Raw genomic sequence first — 26,146 nt, 5'->3', positions numbered from 1 at the left:
TCCTTCAGCGGCAAACACAGCCAGCGGTCTCCTCCAAGCTGCTGCAACCCAAACCATTTCTTTCCGTCTGTCTGCTCCAAACTGTCACACCATCTGTCTCTGGTCTCTTCAGACTGCCTCTTGCCACTACCACATGCCATGTCTTCTCTTTCTGGCTGTCATATTTATATCCTCAGAGCCCTAGGACACACCTTTCTCCATGCTGCAGGAGGAAGGTCCTTACCAGCTGGCAAAAACCACACACCCCTCAGGAGACCAATAAGAGCTGTGGACAAACTAAAACCCAACCAAAAACCCACACTCGGGATTAAAACAAACAAACAAAAAAATAAATATATACGTAACATAACTGAGTTTACTAGGAAACGAAAACTGCCATTTCAAGGGGCTCTGACTGAAACTGGGGAGAAGAGGTGCTGCACAGACCAAAATACCATTCTTCAGGTCGGCCTTTCCTTCTGCCGGACCAGGACTTTCTTCTCAGATGCCAATCATGTCTTCCTCCGAAATCAAGAAAATCTTGATATAGTTGATTAGGCATGAGTTTACTTTTCAGATAACCTACACTCTGACCAGAAGAAAAAAAGATTCGCTGACGAACATCAGTGCACCATAACTCACAGTGGTGTACACATGAGCCCTTCAGGGGTACTTCTGTTTAGAAGTGCCATGAAGATGATTATCTTAAAACAGTGTGTGTGTGTGTGTGTGTGTGTGTGTGTGTGTGTGCGCACATGCGTACATGCCTGCCTGCCTGCCTTCCTGTCTTTCTGCCTGCATGTTCACTTGTGTGTGAGCATGTGAAGGACAAAGGGTGATGCTGGGTGACCTGAGAGCAGTAGAAGCCACTGGAGGATTGTACACAGAGCTGACTCACTTGCTCAGTCTTTTTCGATGCTCAGTTTGCAAAGATGAGAATGGAGACCAAATAAGTGATGAGGGTCTAGATGAGAGGGCTGGTGCTGACCTAGGGTTAGTTACACAGGGTAGATAATCAGACCTCTGCCTCAGCGATGTCTTACCCAAGTGCATAGGGCTAAGCCACCATAAACTGAGCCACCATAAACAGTAAGTCCTTCTTAATTGACAATGGTTTTGTCACGGCAATGAGAAAGCCCCAATATACACCTGGCCTTTTCAAACCCCCTTCTCTCTGCCTATCCGCCAGCTCTACCACCGCAATGATTGCATCAACCTGTTTAAGCCTTAGTGGTTAGAAGCATAGGAACCTTCCAGTATGCAACCACACTTGAATTACCATAATGGGATAAATAGATATCTAAACCCAATACCATCATCTGGGTTCAGCATGTGTGTCTCCTATTCTTTCTGTTCACTCTTCAGTTCAGCTCCGCTCTAACAGAGGTCTGTGAACTCATTTGATAGGGAAGCAGAGGTTACAGCATGGCAACAGGCCTGGGATTTGAATTCAGCACACTGCAGTAAAACACTCCACCTTGAAGGTCGTAAGACTGAATGCTCAGTGGCCGGCAGAAGGCAGCAGCCCAAGGCCTGTCTAAGCAGCTTGTTAAGGAGGCCATTAATAGCCGGACACGAGTGCTCTCGGGCTGCAGAGTCCAGATGGCAGAAGAGGGATATTCATTATCTACTTTCTTTAAGGAACTCTGACACTTGGGAAATTGTGAGTTAATGTAATGTTAATACTCGGAAATATCCTGGAACAGATCATTTACAAATCAATTTTCAGCCATGAAGAGAAAATGAGATTATTGAGCAGTAACCAAATGGCACTAGACTTTTGAGAGGGGCTGGATTGAGTAGCTGCATGTGTCACTTACGCACAGGCTGTCTATGCCTGGAGAGTTGGATCTTGACTTGGCTTATTTGGGACTAATCTTCCTATTAATTTTTATTTTCTAATCTAAGTTATATATATCTGGCTATCATCCCAGAGCAAGAAAGGGTTGGAAAACAAGCTTGAGAGGGGAGAACCCTAATGCATGGAGGGCTGCTTGTTGGCCCTGTGCCCACTGCTCCTGCACATTTTATTCCTCCTTATTCCATCTTTAGAAAGATCTGAAGGAGTGTCAGCCTGTCAACTCTAAAGAAAATTAAACTCAGTCATAAGTATGTCAGTGTGCCTCAGGAAGCAAGCCCGGTGCCTCTCTGTACATTCAGCTCCCAAGGTCTGGTTCTTATGGTGTGATAGGCTGGGGTCTAGCATCTCGAATGGTGCACAGTGTGAAATCCACACCCATGGACGCTCTGCAGGGAGGTTAGGCAGCTTTAGTTAGTTAGCTGGTTAGAAATATGAAAATGCCCCTCTGAATCGCCTGCTTGTCTCTCAGGGCGTTTGGGCAATGGGCTTTGTAATAGGAATGTTGGGAGAAGGTTTGGGGGAAGGCCACATGCTTCAGACATCCAGGGTTTTATGGTGTCTGTCTAATGGTCCTAAGGGGGTCAGCCTTCAAAACATGATCTTTAGGGATTTCCAGTGTTATGGATATCATAAAGGAAAGGGAGAAGCCCAGTGAGAAGGACTTCAAGGAAAGTCCTTGCAGGTGGGGTGGAGCTTGTTACCATGGGTACCCATTGAGTTCTTATCTGTCCCAGCTCTGCTGGGTGCTGTGACAGTGGCTTGGCACACGGCCATGAAGGAGTTTGCAGTTACTCCAGCTTACGGACTGGAAGACTAAATCAAACCCAGGCAATATATAACATCCAAGTCGCCTATACATGGCTATTCTATTACTTTTTGTGTCTGTCTGTCTCTTCCCTTCCCCTGGAGATGCCTGGCCCATTGTCACTTACTGAAAAGGGTACTCAACTGGGTGTCCAGGACATCTCTTCCAGGCTGAGTTTCACGAATTGTATAATCCGGTTCAGAGGTGAATCTGTGCAGTGATATGCAAGTCTGCCTCTCTAGGAGGCTACTGGAGTCTGTGTTTGCAGCATGCAGGCACAGGAAGCAACCAAAAGATCTTAAAGGCAGGGAAGAATCGCCAGGGCAAACTGTGCACAGCACATGCTTGTTGCCCACAAAGGAGGTTCTTGAGAAGCACCTTGGGTTTCTGTTTTGTGACTACCCAGCAGGAAGCAGCAGCAGCCACCATACAAAGCAGGATGGCTCAGCCTGGGCTGCACACTGGGTCTCTTGGGAGGGCTAAAAGATTCCCAGTGCTTGGGCTTTGTCCAGGAACACAATTTAATTGCGCTGAGGTTCAGCCAGTGTGGAGATGTACTGCCTTGGGACATCTTGCTGGGGGAAAGTAGGTTCCTATGGCGCAGAAAGAACAAAGAAGGAATCTAGTCAGGGCACAGGAAAACAAGGGTTTGCAAGCTATCTTCTGCCAGCTGCTTGCTTGTGTAAATAAAGTTTTATTGAAATACAGTCACACCCCTTTGTTTATGCCTCACACTTAGCCGCCTTCACTAAAATAGCCAAATTGTATGTTGCAGCACAGACTGTCTGGTCTGCAAAACCTAAAATATTTACTCTCCAGATTGCCAGCCCCTAAAGTGGGGAGTGATGAGTTTCAAGGCTGTGGGCGACAGGAAGAGGATTGGGCTATCTTTCAAGAGAGGACTGTGAGTTTCCTGTGGCAGTCTACAAAGCTTCAGTTGGCCACAGCCTTCCCATCAGGGGGGACACACAAACAGAGCCTTCCCATGCTCCACTAATCAGAACTTTAGCACCTTCATCTACAGCTGGACCTGAACAACAACCTATCAGAACAAAAGTAGCCATGGTCTGTGTCAGTGACAGAGCATAGAGACCTCCATAGGTCAGTGGAATGGTCACCTGGACCTTACTTCTCTTCATCTAATGGTGACAATGCAGAACATCAGTTTTGATCATTTCAGTCACATCATCTCTCTTCTGTTACCTACTCCTGTGTCCATAATAGCAGCAGATGCCACGAAGTGATATGAATTCGGCCACCCTGATTCCCTGTCTTCAGTCCACATGTATCCTTTTGAGTAGCTTCTCTGACATCATGGGGATGCTGAAACTGTCATACTGTCATCCAGTCCATCAGTCACCAAGTCAACCTTGATGACACTGTGCTGCAGCTGGGAATGCCTTGAAATAAAGATACAGACATAACTCTTATAGATAAAGATACCGACATAACTGGTCCCATGAGGATTTGTGTACCAATTAAAAGATAACACATACATACATGTAAATTGAGCTCCAGAATGCTAAGATGAATAGCAGCAAGTAAGACAAATTTGGGGAATGTTTCACCTGATGTCCCACCCAACCACGGCCCAGCTTAATATATGCATCGCTCGTCCATAGACTGAATTGAAGGCTCTGAGAAACCTTGCAGTGAGTGGCCCTAGTTAAACTCATTGAGGGGTCAGAGAGGTGGCTTCATGAGTAGATGCGCTTGCCACCAGTGGTTATGACCTGAGTTGGATCTCTGATACCCACAAACAGTGACTCTCAACCTTTTTAATTCTTTGACCTTTTAATACAGTTCCTCCTATTGTGATGAACTCAACCATAAAATTACTTTTGTTGCTACTTAATAACTGTAATTTTGCTACTGTTATGAATTTTATCCCAAATCCCCCCAAGGGAATAGATTTTCTTGCTTATCATAAGCCAGCCTTCTCAGAATCGATACAGATGGAGACATGGACGTGGGTAGGACAAGATGACCACACATTTGTCCTTGATAAGAGATGACTCCCCAGTGAGCAAAGTGTGGTTATGTGTCCATCCATACTTCATTTTTATCCTGAGTTATGAGACTTATCCAATCACACAGCAGTTTAGAAGCCGCCTCCAGGATATGTGAGCCACAGCTACGCCGTGCTGTATGGAGCGGGTCATAGCTATGCTTTTGTGAGTGGAACTATTAGTTACATGGGAGTAGGAAGGTGTAAGCTTGAGCTTGGGAGCTGTGGCAGTCTGTGAGGTGTCTCTGGGAGATGCCTGGAAAGCAAAGTCCTTAAAGAAGCTCACAGCCCTGGTAATGAAGACATTTCTGTTTCAGGAGCAAGATAGAGCGACTGCTTTTTATGGTACTTATCAAGTCAATTATGCCTTCAAAAGAAACAGAGTAGGTGCTTTATTCATTTATTCATTTCAATCCTGGTTCTATAAAGTTCATGAATTGGAGGACAAGAAAGATGGCTCATTGGATAAAATACTTGCCTTGTAAACACAGGACCAGAATTCAGGTCCCCAGGATGCACATAAAAGTTTAGAAGTAAAGCAAGCAGCCCCCCTAAAATGCTCCAAATGTTGAGAAATGATTAGGTCATAATGACTGTGAACTAATCAGTATTAAATCAATAATTGGTGCATAGTTTGATGACATTATTGAATATACTTGCATGCCACATACCACACAAATGCACATGTAAAAATACAAAAGAATAAAGTTCACAAATACTTTATCTTAAAAAATAATTAAAAGATTTCTGACTATCTATGTTTCTATGTATGTATGCGTATGTATGTATGTATGTACGTATGTATGTATGTATGTATCTATCTATCTATCTTATTTATACATTTGGTTTTTTTTTTAAATCTGTGTAGCCTTGGCTGTCTTGGACTTGCTTTATAGACAAGGCTGGCCTCGAACTCACAGAGATATGTCTACCTCTGTCTCCCAAGGGCTAGGAATAAAGGCGTGCAACATTCCTGCCCAGCATGACTATATTTTTGAGGGTATCCATTCATTCTTATTTAGTGATATGTAGGTTTTTTTTTTTTTTTTTGCTTGTTTGTTATATTTAATCCAATGAATATGGAGGAAGTAATACACTCGTGTGGCCCACACTACATAAAAGGGGAGCTTCCCAATAACTCCCACTCGGCCTCACAGTTGTACAGTAACATTGCCCTCTCTGGAACCTTCGATAAATGGAATCTCACGTGGGTGCCGCGAATGCACCTGAGCCTTACTCATGTTTTCAGTGCACCAGTCATTTGCTTTCAAATGGTAATCCATCACACAAACATATCAAAGATTCATTTATTCCTTCATCTTTCAGGATATTTTAGTTATTTCTATTTGGGGGCTGTTATGAAAGGAGTTTTTATGCACATTCACATAAGTATTTTCTTGTGGGTATGTGTTCTCATGTCCCTAAGGCTGCAACTGCTGGGTCATGGGGTGGCTTATGTTTTGCTTTGTGAAAAGGCACACAGTATTTTTCCAAAATATTCATGGCATTTTATATTTTTACAAGCAACTATATTTCTGATTATGGTGTATCAGAGTTCTTTATTTTAGCTATCCCTTGAGTATGAAATGGCATGTGATCGCAATTTTATTTTTCACTTCCCTGATGGCTAATGATGTTGAACATATTTTAGTCTGCACATTGGCTGTTTATACACCTTCTTTGAAACATGTGCCCATATTGTGACTGGAATTTTAAGTGGGCCGTGTGAGTTCAGTATGCATTGTTGGTGCAAGTCACTGGGGGTGGGGGGAGCTTCTGAACGTGGCAGCTATTCTTTAGTAGCTGCTCTCCTGCTTATCTTATACTGGTAAATTTGATTATGAGGAATCTTGAATTTTTATAAAGTCTCCCAAATTATTTTTGATTACTGCTTCTGTATCCATGAAATGAATGCCTTAACAGAAGGCATAGAATTACATGTAAGTCCATTAGTTTAATATGTGTTATAGTTTGGAAGTAAAGTGCCCCCCCCTAAAAGGCTCCAAACGTTGAGAAATGATTAGATCGCAATGACTGTGAACTAATCAGTATTAAATCAAGGATTGGTGCATAGTTTGATGACATTATTGGGAAAGGGGGAGAGGGGATTTAGGCCTAAGTTAGAGGAAGTAGGCCATCAAAGTCTCTGAGGTGATACCTTAAAGAATACAGATTGTCACTGGTCCTTTACCTCCTAGAAGACAGGAGAGGAACAATTTGTTTCTATGATGCTCTCATGTCACAATGCTCTGTTTTTCTTCAGGCAGAAAATTGTGGCACATGGGCTAAAGCCTCTGAAACCCTTAAACTATTTTTCTCAGGGATTTGTCGGTGGAGGAATATGCCTAACACACTACATATATGATAGAAGGCTTGTGCTTGTGATGTTTTTCTGCCATCATTCTTTGTTGTGATGCACTGTGTTTGGGGAAAGTCCAGTTAGCGACAATCATGCTTGAGATAGACCTCACTGGCTACAATAGTATGCTTGCTAGGTAGGGAGTTGTATAGATGTCAACCAGGTTACATAGCTAGGTAATATCATCACAAGGCCAACCCAGAAGGTAAGTCAATGTAAGTCCTGGCACTGGGTCTCCCTTCGTGTTCCAGTGACATAGTTTCAGAGATTTCATAGGTACCATTGCAGCTCCTCAACTGAAGAGCTGGTGCACCCAGGGATAGCACAGGATCGGAACCATGGGTACCTGGTGCCTAGTTTCCCCTGGACTCTGTGTAATAGCCAGTCATCTCCTTGATGACTTCGTTTGGTATCTTTTCACTTTAAGAAATCTCTTCAAGAAGTAGGTTTCTGCTTCCATTGACTTCTCTATTAATTTCCTGCTTCCTCTTTCATGGAGTTCTGTTCTGCAAATTAAAAGAAGTACAATTTCACTTTACTCTCCTTTACTTTACATTTAGTGTGCTCCTTTCTTTTAGTTTCTTGGAATAGAAGCTGAGCTGGTTGTCTCTAGGCCTTGCTTTCTTTTTTTTAGTATGTATATTCGGTGCTATAATTCCCTCCATTAACAGTTGCATGTGTTTTGATCACTTATATCAAGAAAAAAAAAAGACCTTTTCTTTAGCCCATGTGTCATTTAGGAGCATATTGTCTAATCCCCAGATGCCTGAGAATCTTCTAGGTGTCTGTTTTTTGTTTTGGTTTTTTCAAGACAGAGTTTCTCTGTGCAGTCCTAGCTGCCCTGGAAGTCTCTCTGTAGACCAGGCTGGTCTCAAACTCATCTGCCTGCCTCTCCCTCTGCATGCTGGATTCAAGGCATGCGCCACCATGCCTTCCTCACATGTGAAGCAAGCAAATGTAGTTTGTTCTTCCTGGATGACGTATTTATTATGCAAATGCCAGCAATTCAATCCATGCTGTTGTTGACTTCGTCTGTATTGTTAGTATGCTTTTGCTTATTAAACCTAGTGATAAATGACCAAGGTACTGACGTGGGTGGCGTAGTGGCGGTTTATGTGTTTTTCCTTGCAGTGCCATTGATCTTCGCTGTGTGTGTTTTAGTAGCCCCTTGTTATTTGTGTACGTATTGAGTACACTGAGGGTTGTTACATCTTCTCTGAGTGTTTCTGTCCTTATGATTATGTCGTATCTCTCTAGTATCCTTTGCTCTGCTCAGTTTCCTTTCTCTCAAGTCTTCACCATCTGAAATGAATACAGCAACTCCAGCTTTCTTCTCATTGCTGTTATCAGGGCATACTTCCCTTTTCCATTACTTCCAAAATACCTGTGTGTTTATGTTATTTTTTTATTTATTTACTTTACATCCAGAACTCACCCTTCCCTCCTCTCCTCTCAGTCCCACCCTTCCAGCCCTCTTCCTCCATTTCCCCCTCTTCTCCTCAGAAAAGGAGAGCCCCCCCCCCCCATTACCAACCTACCACAGCACATCCAGTCGCATCAGGAGGAGAACTAAATGCATCCTTTTCCTCTGAGGCCAAACAAGGCAACCCAGCTAGGGGAAAGGGATCCAAAAGCAGGCAAGAGAGTCCATGTCAAAGATATCCCTTGTTCCACTTGCTAGGCAACCCACATGAAGACCAAGCTAATATGTGTTTCCATTTTAAGTAGATTTCTGTAGGATAAAATCTAGTTAAGTCCTGCTTTAGCCTGCTGTGATACTCTCTTTCTTTCAGGTAGGTAGTGCCCTCTCCCATGTTTATGGCTGTATTTGTGTGTGTGTGTGTGTGCTTTTTTATGTTTTACTTTTTCTACCTTCTGTAGTTTTAACTGAATATCTCATGTGACTTAGTTTTCCCTCTTAGCTTATGTTATATTTTATTTTTAAATCATTCTGGTAGTTTTTCTAATGTTTATAATTTTACAACTTTCAATTTTAGCTGTGAAACTTAAGTGTTAAAAAATACATTTTTTTTTTTATTTCTCGGTAATTTCACTGTGTTTTGATCATGTTTACCCACATTTCTCCCAGCTCCTCCCAGATCTTCCCACCACATGTCCCCTTAAATTTGTATTTTCTCTCTTTTCTGTTGCCTAATTAGTGCTGCCCATACAAGCATGAAAATGTTCAGTTTGAACTTTGAGTCCCTTTTAAATAGCCTTTACTACTCGATTAGAAGTAAAATCGCCTATGAATTGAGTATCTTTGTGTACTTATACCACTGTAAAAGGATATCTGATATTGGGTGACTAATAGAAATGTATTTTCTCTCCATGTGTTGGAGGCTAGATGGCCTAATGAGAGGTGCCAGTATATTTGTCTTGTGTGACATCTGTTTTCTTCTCCCAAGCATGTTGATGTTGTATCCTCTGTCAGAGAAACACTGTTTTCATGTGGCAAGAAGTAGAACAGGAAATGGAATGAACTCCCATATCAAGCTCTTCTGAGTACCAAATCTCATCCATGAGGAAGGAATCCTCATAATACAGGCATCTGTTACTGTCATCATACTGACCATAACTGAACTTTGTAGGAAAGATCTTCAAACTGTAACATAGAGCTTTCTCCACCTCTTCCCCCCAAAATCCCTGGTATCCTACAGCTAAAGCTATTTCTTCTTTATCTACAAACTGTTGTCATCTGGTAAGTGTTGCTGTCCCTATTGTGAACAAGCTTTTATGTTATATCAGTTAAGATTTATAAAGAAAATTTGTATCTTCATTTATTCTTACCTGACGTGACCTGTATTTTCTGACCTCCTGGTACCCTTTACTTTTCTTTCTATGAAGAGCTTTGAACTTTTTGCAAGGCAGGTCGACTAATGATGAGTCTTCTCCACTTCTGTGTGACTAAGTCGCCATGTTTTTCATGTATGAAGGATGAGTACTTTTGGATATACAGTTCTACGTTGGTGGATTTGATTACTTTTTGAGTGCTTCAAGCAGTTTACTCCACTTGCCTATTGCTCTCATGGTTTATGAAGAGAAGTCTGACATAATATTGCTGGTCCTTGTATTAGTCAGCATGGCAGTAATTCTGAACTTTACTAATCCTTTGACCCTTTATCTCCTCATGTTTGTGGTGATCCCAAACCATGAAATTATTTTAATTTCTACTTCATAACTGTAATTTTACTGCTGTTGTGAATCTTAATATACTTATTTTTGGAGATGAGGTTTGCCAAAGGGGTCGTGACCCACAGGTTGAGAACCACTGCTCTAGAGGACCAGAACTGCTAGAATGAATCTGTACCTTAAAGGGGGATTTCTCACAGTGGCTTTCAGGCTGTGCTTTGACTACTCCAACAGTGCCTATTTCCCCATGAAAAGTCCAAGAACATGATGGTTGTTTAGTCCACACCTCTGGGTGTCCTAGCTGGTCTTCAGAGTATGTTAGAATCCCAAAAAAGTAGGTTCTAATACCAGCAGGAAATAGGAACTTTCCAGGGAGAGTGAGGGCAAGCTGGCAAAATGCAAAAGCTCCTTTCTTTCATGTTCTTTTATGTGGGCTGTCACGAGAAAGTGTGGCCCAAATTTACAGTTGGTCTCCCACCTCAAATGATGCAATCAAGAAAAATCTCTCACAGATGTGCCCAGCTGCTTGGGTTTAAGCTGGTTCCAGACACAGTCAAGTTGACAACCAAGTTTAGCCAATGCAGTTCTATATAGATAAAACGTTTCCCCTCTTGCTCCTCTCAAGAATTATCCTTCATTTTCTGCACTTTGAATAGTGAAAGTGCCAGCATAGACTTTAACATGTGTTGTGTCCAGTGTTCTCTGAGATTCTTTGATCTGTGGTTCAGTTTTTCTCATTAATTTTAGGAAAATCTCAGCCTTTAACACTTCAACTGTTTCCTCAACTCTTTCTACATACTTTCTTATCCTTCTGCATTCACACACTCCACATTTTGCAACTGACCCAGAGTTCCAGAATATTTTGTTCAAATTTTCCCCCTTGGTTTTCAGGTGAAGGAACTTCAATTGACATGCCTTCAGGCCCACTGATTATTTCTGTAGCTCTGCACAGTCTCATTGTCCATCAGAGGCTTTTTTTGCTAGTATCTGTTTCAGTGTTATAATTTTAGTGTGTTATATTGATTCTCTTACAGACTAGCCATCACTCTTTTTTTGTACTTTCTTTTTGTACTTTTTTTTTTGCCCACCCACTTTCTCATGCTGTCTGTAGAAATTTTTTCCATTAGTGCCCTTATCGCTGTAATTCTGTGTGACTTCTAAGCAAACATAACCATCGAGTATCTTGCAATACTGTGCAATAGGCAGCAACACAATTTCTAGGGGTGGGGAGACCACCAGCCTTGCTCAGCTCACTAGTTTTAGTTTTCAACAGGATGCATGCATTGTGCACTCAGCTTCTTCATCTGCAAAGTACAGGTTCTCATAAACATTTCCTTCATGAAACCTGAGAATCAAACAAGTGAACCCCTGAGAAACCTTAGAACAATTTCTATAGTGAAGTCAGGGTTCTTCATATGTGAGGTGGTGATGACCAGGCCTTTTGTGGAAAGCATAGGTATGCTTGCATCAGAGAGTCCTTTTCTCTGCTGCCCTCTCTGATGGAGACACTTCCTTTAGATCTCCTCATTTCACTCATTCTCATTTCATTATGCCACTTTGAAAGATTGCCATAACAGTGAAGTCTTCCCTAGGCATTCTGCATGAAGGTGCGCCCCTTCCTCTTCTGCTGCTAACCATCTACCTCCTTATTTAACCACAAGTGTGGTGATCTCACATAGTATATACTTTCTTATTCACTAAATGTGTAAGCTGCTTCAGCGTATGTTCTATCTTCAACTTATAAAGGATAAGATGTTTTGTAGTGATTTCCTATTTATGCAGATAAAAGATTTTTATGAATATTGAGTAACACTGGCAAATATTCCTATAGTGCTGTGGCACCCATGCACAAGCTGCAAAGACTTAGAGACTGGTTACATGAACAGATGGGCACCACAAAAGTAGGAGACAGCATTCTACAGTGCCTAGTTGTGTCTTGAAGTTTCAGCCCTCATCCCTAAGCTACTGGCCTCTAATATTTCTGACTTTCTTTTTCAGTATGAATACTTCAATGCTGTACTTATCAATGAAAGGGACAAAGACGGGAACTTTTTGGAATTGGGAAAGGAATTCATCTTAGCCCCCAACGACCATTTTAATAACTTGCCTGTGAACATCAGTCTGAGTGATGTCCAAGTACCAACGAACATGTACAACAAAGGTAAGAGTCCTGCTACTGCTCCCATCAGAGGGTGAGGAGGTAGGGGGAGGGGGCTGAGGAGCACATACTGAACATATCACCACATCAACAATATATCACCATTTCAACAATCCCGTGGGTGAGCTAAACATGCGCCTATTCTGCCTTGAGACTCCCAGCCAATGTCCCCTCCTTCATGTTCATGTTCAATGCAGAAAGCAGCAGGCCTTTTCTGTAAGTATCTTTGGCACTGCCTGCCTTGCAGCCCCTGTCACTACTGCCATGTGTCTAAGTTGGGAGCATGGCTGTGTTTCTTTAACACATTTATCTCCAAAGCACCTCGCCGGGTTCAACATGCTCCCTAACCCAGTTTGTCCCTTCCTTTTTCTGCTTTCCTTCCTTGATGCTATTTAAGTGTTGGGAGCTTCTGGGGTTGCCTCTGGGTGGCCAGCTGTGGGCCACCGTCTTTTCTTACAGCATAGAGAAGTGTGGACATGACAAAGTTCTGTGTGTCCAGGCTTAACTCCCTCAAACCCATTCTTCACATGGACATTGAAGTTAATTTCCCAACATTCCCATCAGCCCTTTTGAGTTGGAAATTCAATGACCAAAGACTGGACTCAGGCATCCAATGGTGCTGCCTAATCTCCCTGTTTCACTCACTTCTAGGGGTGACCACAGAAGGGTGACCCCTTCTCTTGAGAGCACAGTTTCTCTCCTCTGTGAAGGAAATAATTGTATTCAAGCTGGCTATGGTGTCTCATTTGTAATTCCAGCACTTTGGAGATAGAAGATGCAGGTTTTTTCCCCCCTAAGTCATGGTTTTACTTAATTTTTTAAGATTTTCTTTTTTATTTTTTTTAAAAATTATTACAATTTATTCACTTTGGATCCCAGCTGTAACCCCCAGCCTTATCCCCTCCCAATCCCATCCTCCCTCCTTCTTCTTCTCCCATGCCCCTTCCTCAGTCCACTGATAAGGGAGGTCCTCCTCCCCTTCCATCTGAGCCTAGCCTATTAGGTCTCATCAGGACTGTCTGAATTGTCTTCCTCTGTGACCTGGTAAGGCTCCCACCCCCCAAGGGGGAGGTGATCAAAGATCCAGCCACTGAGTTCATGTCAGAGACAGCCCCTGCTCCCATTACTAGACAACCCACTTGGAGATTGAGCTGCCATGGGCTACATCTGTGCAGGGGTTCTAGGTTATCTCCATGAATGGACCTTGGTTGGAGTATCAGTCCCACAAAAGACCCCTGGGCCCAGATATTTTGGTTCTGTTGCTCTCCTTGTGGACCTCCAGTCCCCTCCAGGTCTTTCTATCTCCCCTTTCTTTCCTAAGATTCCCTGCACTCTACCCAAAGTTTGGTTATGAGTCTCAGCATCTGCTTTTATACCTTTGTGGGTAGAGTCTTTCAGAGTCCCTCTATGAGTAGGCTCCCATCTTGTTCCTTGTTTTCACCCTCTTCTGATATCTACCCCATTTGCCTTTCTGAATGAGGATTGAGCATCTTATCCAGTGCTAGCCTGGGCTACACAGTGAATGGGAAAGAATGATGTGCGTGTAAGTCCATGCGTTGAGCTTTCAATTTGGGAAATAAAATTTCATATTAGCTGAGCCGCTGGATTGCTCTGAATCACTAGTTAAGGGGTTTGGCTGACCATAAGCTTCTGTTGAGTGTGTGTGTGTGTGTGTGTGTGTGTGTGTGTGTGTGTACCTTTGTCTTGTGACTGGAAACTCAATGGCATCCTTTTCTCGTTTGCCGAAACTCACCCTTTAGAGTCAGGAGAGGCAGCCCTCACTCCATTCACTATTTTGACAGTTATTGGAGAACCCATGGTGAACCAAATAGAGCCACTCCCTTCAAAAAATGTGTAGTCTGGTGTGGACCAGACTGGGAATGAGATAACAGGAAGAGTGGGTAGCAGCATGATAGCAGTGTCTCTGCAAAGCCAGAGGAGCACACCTTCCTTGCTCATATGGCTAGGGAATGAATAGATATTCTTTCTCAGTCTTCTTTTGAAAAGTGCTAGCAATCTAAACTGTCTTTGGAGGAGTTGGGGCTGAGCTGGGCCATGTATCAGCTCCTTAGGACACAAATGGAACAAGGCCTTGGTGTTCAGCATTGCCCAAAAGAGGTTAGTCTGCCAGGATGGTGCTAGTACCTGGTGAATGCTTAAATGAAACTGCCTTTTTGTACAGTGTAGCAAGGGGGGAAAGCCCTTTCTTGCATTAAATACGTTCTGAACAGAAGATGAAAAAATGAACGTGGTTTTATAGAGTAATTTCAGACATGAAACAATTCAGAACGATCTTTAAAGCATGACAGTGACTTCAAGGTTGCATGAATTGTTAGCACCATGATAGAGGTTTAGTTGCACGTTAGGATTTAAAGACACAATTGTACCTTTTAATGGTAGCTATGTGTAAGGGACTCACATTGCCATGGGTCACACAGGCTTTATAATTGCACCATGAAGATTGCTGGGCAAACTCTGAATATGCTGAGAGTTTGAGCTACAGGAGTTAAATAATTAGATTTAAGTCATCCTTGGCAGTCCTCATGGGATCTTCCTGTCATCTCCTACCCAGGTTCAACTGTCACCCTGCCAGGCTGTGGGAAGTGAACCAGGGTCAGCCAGGGGCTATATCTTGTCTCAGCCAGGCAGGGAGTAACTGCCCATAGGAGAGAGAGTTGCGGGGGGTGGGGTGGGGAGGGACTTCAAGAAATTGCTTGACTCTACTCTAATTCAAACCAGCCTTCTAAAGTCTCTTTTCAAGCTGCAGAAATATATTTCATGTTTAGAAGGCCTCCAGCTTAGATCTAGTCACTGATGACATGTACACAAAACACATGCTCTGGGCTTGGTCACTGGCTTTTGTGTCCCTGGGGTGGAAATCTTGCTTTCAGCAAAGAAAACCAGCATAGGGCTCATCTTCCCTGGCTGCTAGGACCCCGTGAGCACACAGCAATGTTTAATCCTTCGTAGTTGCTGCCTTGTTCTTGGTTGTTGGGTGCAATTTCCAGCTGTAGATAAAAGTGGCGGATAACTGTAAAACTTCTCCCCTGTGCTTTCTGCCTCCTTGGCAACCAGGTCAATGCCTCCCCCTGTGTTGCCATGCTGTGTTGCCATTGTCTCAGGCACAGAAGACTCCACAGCTTCACAAGTGGTGACAGAAGTGCCAGTGTCACAGGGGCTCAAAGGAGCTGGTTTTTCTCAGCTCTTTAGATGAGCCTTTGAGGATCCTTAGACTCCTGGTCCAGCAGAGTTTTTATAAAATAGCCTTATTAGATTGATAGGGGCTGTGAGTCTGACTCTTTGAGACAAGACAGACTAGACTCAGACCTTTAGAGCTGTGATGCTGCATCTTCCAGAAGTGGAGCACAGGGCAGGCACTTTTGTGAGACTGCCAGGGATCTGGCAGAGGCCTGGAAAGAACCTACGCTCTTTGCTGAATAAAGGTGCATCCAGCCTTTGACATTGCAACACAATGTACTTTACAAAACTTGCACCCAAGAAACGCACAATTGACCAATAGAAGCAATCACAAATTAATTTCAGAGTGTTTAATAAGTTTCTGATTTTGTGTTAGGTTGCATTCAAAGGTATCTTGGAGCACATTAGGCTCCAGGAGTCACTAGTAGGGAACACCTTAAGAAGTTGACAGCATGTAAGATTTATATGCCCATCACACACACACCTATACATGTTAGGCATTATATGAAGGGTGTGTGTGTGTGTGTGCGTGTGTGTGCGTGTGTGTGCGAGTATGTGTGTGTGTGTTCCATGGATATGCGTACATGTGAAAGAAAATGCCCAGTTCTCCAAATCGACCCCACTATGTCCATTTCTCTCCTCTGTCTAGCCCGGTGATAGCCCCTCCATTCCTTGTATATACCTTTCTCTTTCTTTCCTCACGTGCCATTAATTCCTAGCACCCTTGTCATCCCAATCCCAACTTCTTCAAATGTCCACCCTTCAGCAGCAGCTCAAATGCAGCCTCCTTCGCTTCTCCAGACCTTGGTAGCCTATGTGTTTTGCCCTCGGTATTGTATGTGTCTGTGCTGCTTGGCTTTGTCCTAGGCATATGTCACTTCTGCCCTTGGACTTCTCTGAGGAGAGGGATCCCACAGTGTCAGTCTAGTGCCCCTTTGGTTTGAGCCCCCTCTCAGGTTGTTTGCTGATGTCTGCTCTCCTCATCAGCCAGCACTATGATGTTCCAGGGGTTTTCTCAAGCGACAGGACAGTCCAGCTGATTCAAATGAAAAAGAACCTGAAAAGACATTGGGTCACTTACAAACTGTCCACTAAAGAAAGAAGGCTCTCATGTCACTGTGTCTTACTCCATTGCCACACCTGTGACCAAATACAAGTGTGTACTTCATTTTCTTCAACCGTTACCTGGAGTAGAAAATGAAAGTCATGCTTGAGGCCTTCTTAAAAATTGAGCTTGAGTAAGAATGCCTGGCCCGTGCTGGTCGTAGTAGGAATACTGCTGTCTTTATTGTATGTGTCCCTCAAAATCCATCTTAAGGGTGAATGGCATTATAAAGTGGGTCTTTTAGGAGTACAGAGCTACTAAACTCTAAAACTGAGGGAGTTTCTGGTCAAGAGGGCTGAGGAGCTGAGCGAAGGAGTTTGGGCTCCAGCAAGTTCTGGTATAGTCCAAGAAATGAATCCTTGGAGTCTCAGAAGTCTAGTTAGGCCATGGGAGGAGGGGAGAACCATCTGAAGCTCATGGAAACCATGAGGCTAGGCATTATATAGTTGATAACTTGACCAAGAGTTGGGCTGTGTGCTCTGGGATGTGTTCATTCTGAAGAAAACTAAGAAGGAAGAGGAGTCTGGGCCCTGCTTGGAGATCATCCAGGGGAGAGGAAAGTGCATGGTCCAGGGCTATGGAGGGCTATGGAAGGCTATGGAGGGCTATGGAGGGTTATGGAGGATTATGGAGGGCTATGGTGGGAAGCCCAGGGCCTAAAGTCCCAGAGCACAAGTACTATTGAGAATGGTGAGCTTATGGGGGCAGGAACCGCAGTGTGATACCCTGGCTCTGCTACACAGACAACAAAGTCTTGCTGCAAGGAGCAGATGAGTGAAGCGTGCAACTGAGAACACAGTTACACTTAGTTCATGCATGGAAGAAGAGCAGGTGCAGGAAGGACACAATTTTGATTCCTCTTGTATGGCTTAGTCATGAAGAGAGATGGTGGTGGTGCACTATCCCAGCAGAGGTGATGGGGAGGGATGAACATGCTTCCGAGAAGAGTACCGGCCAGAACAAGAATGGACTGCCAGGCTATGCTATGCTTAGGAGCCTTGCAAAATGAATGTAGCTTCCAGAAGACTCATCACCAAGGGTACAAAATCTGAGGAACTGGCTTGTCTGGTACAATACCGCAGGCTCTTCTAGATGGCTCAGAGCCAGAGCCAGGGTCTGATGAGGCAGACTCTGTCCCCTGCTAAGAAGCTTCATTTTGGGGAGCAGGCAGGCTCTCTAGTTTTGCATCTGTCAGATGTCTCAACCTATTTTTCAAATGTTGAGTTTGATAAAATGCAAAATGCATTTTGCCAAGCACTTTCCCCCTTAATTACATGTGTGTATTTTGAAGAAAATTTAATCCATATGTTTCTGATTTGTTTACACAGAAATCATTAAAATGTTGTTTACGAAGAGCCATTTGATGTGCAAGAAGCCTTCACAAACCCTTTAAAAAGCTGTTTAAAGTTCCCTGCTTTCTTTTTTTCCTTTGCGTATATGGGTGGGGGCAAAACAGGGGAAAAGGGGGTGGCACTGAGCACCAGCGACTGACCTGCTAATGTTGGAAATGAATCCTAACACTAATGGTTTGTTTTCTCCTTGGGATTCTGAACTGAAACCCACAGAGGCTTGGTTTCCTGCCCATCTACAGACCCCTCTAGGGTTATGTAGGTGAGAGGACTATAGAATAGAATCCCAGGTAGAAATTAGGGAAATCAGACCAAAACAAGGCTTTGACTCCAGAGGAAAACAATCAAGATATCCCTGTCCCTCGTGCGGTAGCTGCTTGATTACCATAGTCCTTACCAAGGCCCCAGAAACTACCTCTGACAACACCTACCGTGTGAGTGAAAGGGTCCAATGGCTAACTCCTTTGTCATTCTAAGTTCATGTGCGTGCACTCAGACGTAGGCCAGTGTGTGTGTGTATACATCCGCACCCACATCCGTATTGTTTTCAAAGTGGTATTGATGGAAGAAGGTTATCCTGGGGCCCTCTGTGTCTTTTAACAATACACGCTTGTGTTTGGCTTAGAGACTGTACATGAGTGGATAGAAGGATAGATGGATGCATGTATGTCATTTAACTGCCCTCAGAGGTACCTGGTTCCTACTGCTTCTTGCTCTCTATATGGTATGGGCAGTTCATGAGTATGACTCTTCCTGGTGTCCCAGTGATAGCAAGTCCTTGGATTATAGGCTGCAATGGGACCTACCCTCCTCCAGGGAAATCTTTCCATTTCCTTTGTCTTGCTTTGGGTCCAAGAACACTACATGAGGCGAAACTTGATGGGGTCAGTGTAGCTACCGGTTGCTGCAGGTGGAGAATGAGTTTATGTCCTTACCCAAGCTTTCTTCGACACGGGTTCCTGTATCCCTGGGCCACATCTGCTCCAGCTCCTGCCCTGTGCTCCTGTAGGAATGTTTCCAAAGTCACCAGGGAGGTTTTGGATGATGGTGGGACTTGACTGGCAGTACTTTTCATGAGCAGTAGCTTGGTGGACTAGGAAAAACCTTTCACTCTTGGAGCCCGTTTCCTGGTCTACAAGGCTGAAAGTCATTTTTAAGATTGAAGTAAGTGGAATTATAGCATCCACCATAGTACCTGAAATACCTGGTGCTTTTCTTTGTTTTAGATTTATTCCTCTTACCCTTGCCCGATAGTAACTTTATGTTATTCCTTTAATTAACCCTTTTATACAATATATTTGGACCTGTGTTTCCCTCCTCTACATTTTTCCAGACCCTCCCCACCTTTCTACTGCGCCATTTTCATGTTCTGTCTCCCCTTTCAACACAGCAAAACCAAGAAACAGAAACAGCCACAAAATATTGGCCACATACTCTTGGGCATGGGGCCTGCCCTAGAGTGTTTATATAACTAGTGACACTTCATTGGAGAAAATGGATTTTTTTTTTTAATTTTGCTGGTGGGATTCAATTACAAATAACTTAGTGGTTCCAGGTGAGGCCAGGTATCCACTCCCTCATCCCACTGCCGAAACCCTGTGTATCTTGAACCTGTGCGGGTTTGTGTGTGCTTCTGTAGTCTCTGTGAGTTCATATGTGCACTAGTCCTGTTGTATGTGGGGGACACTGTGTTCTTGGAGCCGTCCATCTCCTCTGGCTCTTATACTCCTACACCTCCTCTTCCCTGTAGATTCCTGAGCCTACCCAGTCCCAGGTTTGTGGCCACTTTAGCAGTGTTTGGTATTGGTTCCATCTCACTGAGTTGGCCTTAAATCCAATCCATGATGTGCTACTTTTTGACTCTCTATTCCAGTCTACAGGTAGCTGAAGATGGTTCATGCCCCCACATTGCTCTGTCCAAACCCGAAGAGGATGCTCACCCCCAAGTATAGACATGCCTTCCTACCATCACTGTTGGAAAGTTAAAGTACAGACACTTATAAATGTGAGCCCAGATCACTGCCCTTTTTAACAAGATATTTTTCCATCTTTGTCCTGGTTATGTTATATTCCAGGCCTCCATTCTTTCCAAATAGCCTTTATTTCAGATCTACCTCTGTCTGGCTTTCTCCTTTCCCTATCACTCTGGACAGAACTATGCTTTCCTAAGATCCCAGCTTCAGAGTTAACTTCCTTGCCTATGGCTCCAGGCTTCTTTGCAGAGCCATCCTGCAAAGAAGCCAACCATGTATGTACCCCAAGAGTTCTCCCTCCTTGTCTGTTTGTCACATTGTGTTCAGCTTCTTTTACACGAGTATTATCCCTTGTACTTGGGGTGCAGAATTGTCTTCATCGCTTTGGGAATGTATAGAGGACCCAGAATGGCAGGCGTTTTCCACAGATACCACTGCATTAAACCAAATTTTCCGGTAGGCGGTACTCTGGTGCTTTGACTGTGTGTTGGTCCTTTGTGCCATCTGAATGTGAGTTTTGCTCTTCTTTGTCTGTTTAGGAAGCTAGCAGTTTGTAAGTATGTGCTTACTGTGGTGGTACTGCACTCTGGGGCATTTGATGCATCTTCTTAATCTCCTTCTGTTAAGGATAAGGAAATCAAATGTAGTTTGAGTATTGGTTGGAAATCAGGCCTGGGCTAGAGAAATTCTAAGAGGAAGGACAGGGCAGAAAAGAGTCTTGGCCACAACAGAACAGAGATTGATGGTGTTTTCTTATATTCTCCTGTCCTGACCCTGACATTCATGAAAAATGACAATAACTGTTGAGACTAATTGATGTATTTTATTTCTTAAAAATATGACTTGAAATTCAAAATGATACTACATAACCTCACTCTTGGGCACTTATGTTCTGGACTGTTCTGAATGGGAGGAGAGAAATGGAGATGCCATTAACTTCATAGGTTAATAGCAGCAGCAGGTTTTGCAATTGGGGTGATAGGTGGTAAAGTAGATTAATAATGTCCTCCCTGGTCCACTTCAACTTGTTGCACACGTTGGTCCTTGTGCCTGTGAAAGAGGGACTGCTTTGCTAAGGAAACACAGGTTGGCCTCTGAGATTTATGAAGCAATATGGAGACAGGCAGGAAGCCCTGTGGATGTGCCCCAGGCCTTTTCGGTAGCAATATCGAGTGCTTAGCCCTGGGGCTTGCTTCTGGCCTGTGGAGTATGAATGACATTCCTTCGCTGTGACTCAGAGCACCGTTCTCACAGAGGGCTCAGTTCCAGCTCTTGCTTGTGTAAGCAGTAGGCATTATGGCAGCACCTGGTTCTGGGAGTGGGTATGTGGATCAAGTGGAACAGTGTGTGGTAAGCCCCATGGTGCTGCATGGGTCATGATTGTTACTGTCATCTAGGAAGGGTGACAGTGAAGTCCCTGGTGACATGGCTCATGCCCGGGGATGTCTATGCCTGAGCCAACTGGCATTCTGTTTTTCTTTATATCTCAGAAACTTATCACTTCATGAAACTCAGTGAATATAAAGTAGCGTGAGACCAGAGTTGCGGGTGTTAGAGGCTGTATTGTCCCTCCTGGAGCAATCTTGTTCCCATCTGCACGTGTGCCTGCACTCACTCACCTTCCTTGGCCTTAGAAAAGCTCTTTGTGTGGAAGTCATGGCTCTCACTACTGTCATTGTCGATCACATGGTGCATGGCTTGAAGCAGTAATGATCACTTTTTTTTTTCTTTTTGGGATTCATGCCTCTCTCAAGGGTCTGGGGATTCTGGCTGTTTTGTGGCCCTGACCTTGACAGGAACACGAAGGAAGTCTTTTTCTCATGTTCTGCTGCTCTTCACAGATCCAAGCTAATGGAAACTGCTGTCCAAAGCACAGTGTCTGCCAACAGTCCTTGTAGATGTGACTACCATTCATTTCCTTCCTGTAGGTAACACGTGGTGTTTGCTGGACGTTAGGCACATGATTTGGTGCAATACCATCCTCCACATTGCTCAGAGATGTAAGACTATTCTTAGTTTCCGGATGAGAAAATTGAGGTAGAGAGACTGGCTGTGAATCACTCAGTAAAGTAGGCAAGTCATGTGAATTCAGCATGGTGACCTCAGAACCCCTGAGCACCTACTGGCCCTACCGGCCACCATTTCTGCTACCCCAAAGCTCTGCCTGAGTGTTCAGCAAGCTGTGTCCTAGATGTTTACATGCATGCCTCATATGTGCAGAAAATTTAAGTCTCTGTTTTTGTCAAATTACGCTATTTTCTTCCCAGCGTGTGAAAATCCATCAGAAATGAAAACTACTCTTATTTTACATAAACACTTCCAATTTCTTCCCTTCATCAAATCATGTTACAGCAGGTAGTGCCCTAAAATCGTAAAACAAATTCTGCACCAGAGAATCAATAAGTACCAACTGTTCACACATGCTGGAGATGAAGCATTTCCACATTTAATCCTGCAAACTTCCATATCCAAACATACAGTAGATGAGCGAGGAAGGAAGCAACGATTCACAGTGCAAGAAAAAGGCACTTTGTATTACCAGAAAGTGCAGTGTATTTAGGAGGTATTACAGTTTGGATGTGAAATGTCCTGCACAGACTTATAGTTTAAACACTTGGTTCCCAGCGATCAGGTCTGTTTGGGGAAGTTGTTGAGCCACTATATGTAAATGTCAGTGGGAAGTCACAGAGATGAAGGGCTGGGATAGGAGGAGATAGGTTGGTTGTGCTTCTGGCCCAGAATCTCTGTTTCCTCGTACATCAAGATGTAAAGAATCCTAGCTGCACTCTCCTGCCTCTGTATCTGCCATGTCTTTCCTGCAAGGATGAACTGTTTTCTCTTACGCAGCAGCTCAGCTCCCTCCCTTCTATTGCTTTATCCAGATATTTTATAGAACAACAAAAAAGAGTAGATGCAGAAAAAGCATCTTGAGAAATAGAGTCATTGTTGCAATAAGCCTGACGGTGTGGTTTGGAGCCCTTCAGGACCAGTTTTCAGGAGAAATGTGGAAGAATTTGTCAGCATAGGCAGAACTTAGTAGCCACTCTGGTAGAACTTTGTGGAAAATGCTTACAGACTACAGACAATAAGGTTTTAGAGGAAAGAAAGTGGTGTACCAGGAATAGTGACAGAAGCCATTCAGGTTACCCTCTGGCAAAATATTTGGCTATGTTCTTTCCATGTCCTGAAAAGCTGAAGGACTAAGTTTTAAAAATGACTGATTTGTTTAGCAGAGGAAATTTCGAGGCAGTGTAATATCTAGGCTGTTGCATGGTTACGTTTACTGGCTTTAGTCTGATTTATACTGAATATAAATGGAACAGAAAAATGGGAAATGTAGGTAGTTTGTCAAGGAAAGGAAGATAAGTGAGATTATTCTTGAAGGCAAAGTATCTGAAGACAAAATGTCTGAAAACGAAGTAGCAATCACTGTTAAACAATTGGTACAAGCAAAGAAAACCTATGAACTTTGTCTGGAATCATAGACAATATACGTAATAGGAAGCCCTCACTCATCATCTACTTCTAGGTATAACAATGAAAACTCATCTCAAAAAGAACTAATTTCAAAGGACAAAGCTTTAAAAATGAGTGGCTGAAGGAGAAGAGGGAGGGAGGGATTAGGAGGAGACGAGGGAGGGGGCCACAGCCAGGATACAAAGTGAATAAATTGTAATAAATAAATGAAAACTTTTTTAAAAAATGAGTGGCCGAACAGTGACCGCCACAGCAGAGGTGGTTTGATTCAACAGTCTGTTTGACAAAAAAACAGGACATGTTTTCTGAGGTTCAGTCATTCGGGAACTTTAGTCATTCAGAACTCTATCCATGTAGTGACAGAGGACATTTGAATTTGATGACACCAGCCGAGCATTGCTGCTCTTACTGGCATATAGAATGCAAGAGTTATTGTGGTGCAGAGTAGCATGTTTCCAGAAAGTCGCTGGGTCTGGGCAGTGTGGTCTAGGATTGATTCCTTGCATGGAACTCCTAAGTAAACACGTATTAATATTTCTTAAGTTGCTTTAACCAGATATTTTATTTAAAAGGTAAGTAGAAGATACTGAACAAAAGCTTCTAGAAGTCAGGAAAAAGAATGCTAAGCAGTGGTTATGGTTATTAACCTTTGGGGGTCAAATGACTCCTTCCCAAGGGTCACCTAAGACCAATGGAAAACACAGATGTTTTAAGTAAATTTACTCATGTATTCATTTTACATCTCAATTGCAGCCCCTTCGCTCCCCTCCTCCTGACCCCACCCTCTTTCACCTTTCCCCTACCCCTTCTCCTCAGAAAAGGGAGCCCCCTCTCACAAACCCACCCTGTCCCGTCAAATCATATCAGGATTTAATAAATCCTCTTCTGAAAGCACAGGCATTTACATTATGATTCATAACAGTAGCAAATTACAGTTATGGAGTAGCAACAACAATAGTTCTCTAGTTGGGGGTCATCATAACATGAGGAATGGCAGTAAGGGATTTCAGCATTAGGAAGGTTGAGCACCCCTGGCCTGAAGGTCTGCTAGCAAGGAACAGAGATGCTGAAGGACAGACAGAAGCAAAAGCACACTCCGATCCTCCTGTACAGATGTGGGTGTGAATGAAGGAAGTGGTCGTCTGTGTGGAGCATTTCCGTTTGTTCTGTGTGAACATGCATTAAGAGGAAAAGACAGAAGGTAGTGTATGCACACTCATTTTTAAGAAACACATATGCAGAAACATTGAATACTGCTGTATGTAAATTGTGGACAGTCGTCTGGCTAAAGCTCTTTCTGCATCGTGGTGGGAATCATGGTTCGTTTGAGCAGAACTATCTAGTGGGGGGTTGATGGCAACGTCAGCATGAATGTAGCCAACATGACGAGTCATCTTGTGGTAGCAACAGACACTTAAGACGAGTGATGCTGGCCGGGGAAAAGAGAAATTTCTCCCTACAAGAATTCTATGGTATATCTGATGATGAGTGTCATGGGCAGAGGATGCCTTTTCTCAACTATGAAGATCCTTTTATATCTGGAATATAATAGGTCAAGAATTCCAGGGTTAGACTGGAAACCCAAACAGATCTGAAGTGTGGTTTTCTTGTCTCAAGAAGCAGTCTTGTCTGTGTCTCCCTTGACACTGAGCCCGGAGGCTTACTTGGGGACCTTTTGAAATGCAAATCCTAGGCTTTAAGGGATTCTTTGGAAGTAAGTGAGGTCCCAGTGGAGGGCCAGGACTAGTTAGTATGGCCACTGATGGGCACAGGCCAGTCCTCTCTGTCTTACTCCAGCGTCTCAGGCACCACCCTGGAGCCGAGGCACCGCATGAACATGTGTTATAGGAAGTCTGGTCCAGAGCTCCCATAGGGGATGAGGAGTTCCTGGTAGCAGCACAGGTTGGTCTGGAGAGCAGGATGCTCTGTCTCAGATATTTCCTGTTCTCGGGGTCGCCCTTTCTTTAATATGGCCTTTGAATGCCCATGCCTGAGGTTGCTAATATAGAAGACTAGGTGGTCTTCCTTAGTTCTCCGGCTGCCCGTGTCACACAGTGTAGGCATGTTCTGTTTCTGATCACTAAAGGGCCACCAACTCTCGTCTCTCCTCATTCTGATGTGGAAATGTTATTCATATACGTCTCTGCTCTAGTGCTTTTCTCTTCCCTCTCATGACAAGGAGAGTCTGAGAGTCTTCCTCCACAGCTCTGCAGCACTGCTTCACATTTAGAGATCTGTGTACCCCATATCCACAGGTGCCACATGATGTTATTTTAACCTTCCCAGTGGGTTAATCCACATCTTTAGAGATAAAATGTGCTGTAAAAAAATAAAGACACATAGCTGTACATGGCGAAATCCACACTGGAGCTGCGTCCTGGCTCATATCTGGCCTCTCTTTTTAGTGCACCAAAGCAGCAGTTGAGCCCCATGGCAGTATTTTTCATCTTGTGTCAGCCTTATCCAAGTACATGGGAGAGCTATAAGGTCCTTCAGCCATGTCTAACCTTCAGAAAGTTTCCTGAGGTGCGCTTTCGTATCCTTTGCGGGGAACTAGAAGATCAAAGTGCTTCAGGAACCTAGGTAAAGAGCTGATGAGGGATGTCATTTGGTGGTTTGAAGCCAATGACTCATTGGGGTACCTGTGATGTGTCAGCATTTGGGGGACAGTGGGAGGCTACCTCTACTGGAGTGAGAACTTGGGAGAAGGCTAGACCCAACTTTAGTGGTGGCAACTTGCCT

At 43.7% G+C, this 26,146-nt stretch overlaps 1 protein-coding gene across 2 annotated transcripts in view; it reads left to right on the top strand.

The window, feature by feature from the left end:
* The window catches only part of Cacna2d3 (calcium voltage-gated channel auxiliary subunit alpha2delta 3), an 804,670-nt gene that overhangs the window by 307,936 nt on the left and 470,588 nt on the right, over window positions 1–26,146 (top strand). For both annotated transcript variants that reach the window (XM_060390773.1, XM_060390772.1), the window contains exon 5: window positions 12,143–12,305. In XM_060390773.1, coding sequence (XP_060246756.1) covers window positions 12,143–12,305 — 163 coding nt within the window. The remainder of the gene's footprint in view (window positions 1–12,142; window positions 12,306–26,146) is intronic.

This window comes from Meriones unguiculatus, chromosome 9, assembly GCF_030254825.1.
Source record: "Meriones unguiculatus strain TT.TT164.6M chromosome 9, Bangor_MerUng_6.1, whole genome shotgun sequence".
Classification (NCBI taxonomy): domain Eukaryota; kingdom Metazoa; phylum Chordata; class Mammalia; order Rodentia; family Muridae; genus Meriones; species Meriones unguiculatus.
Note: the sequence above shows the minus strand (reverse complement) of the source record. Positions and strands in the feature narration are given on the sequence as shown.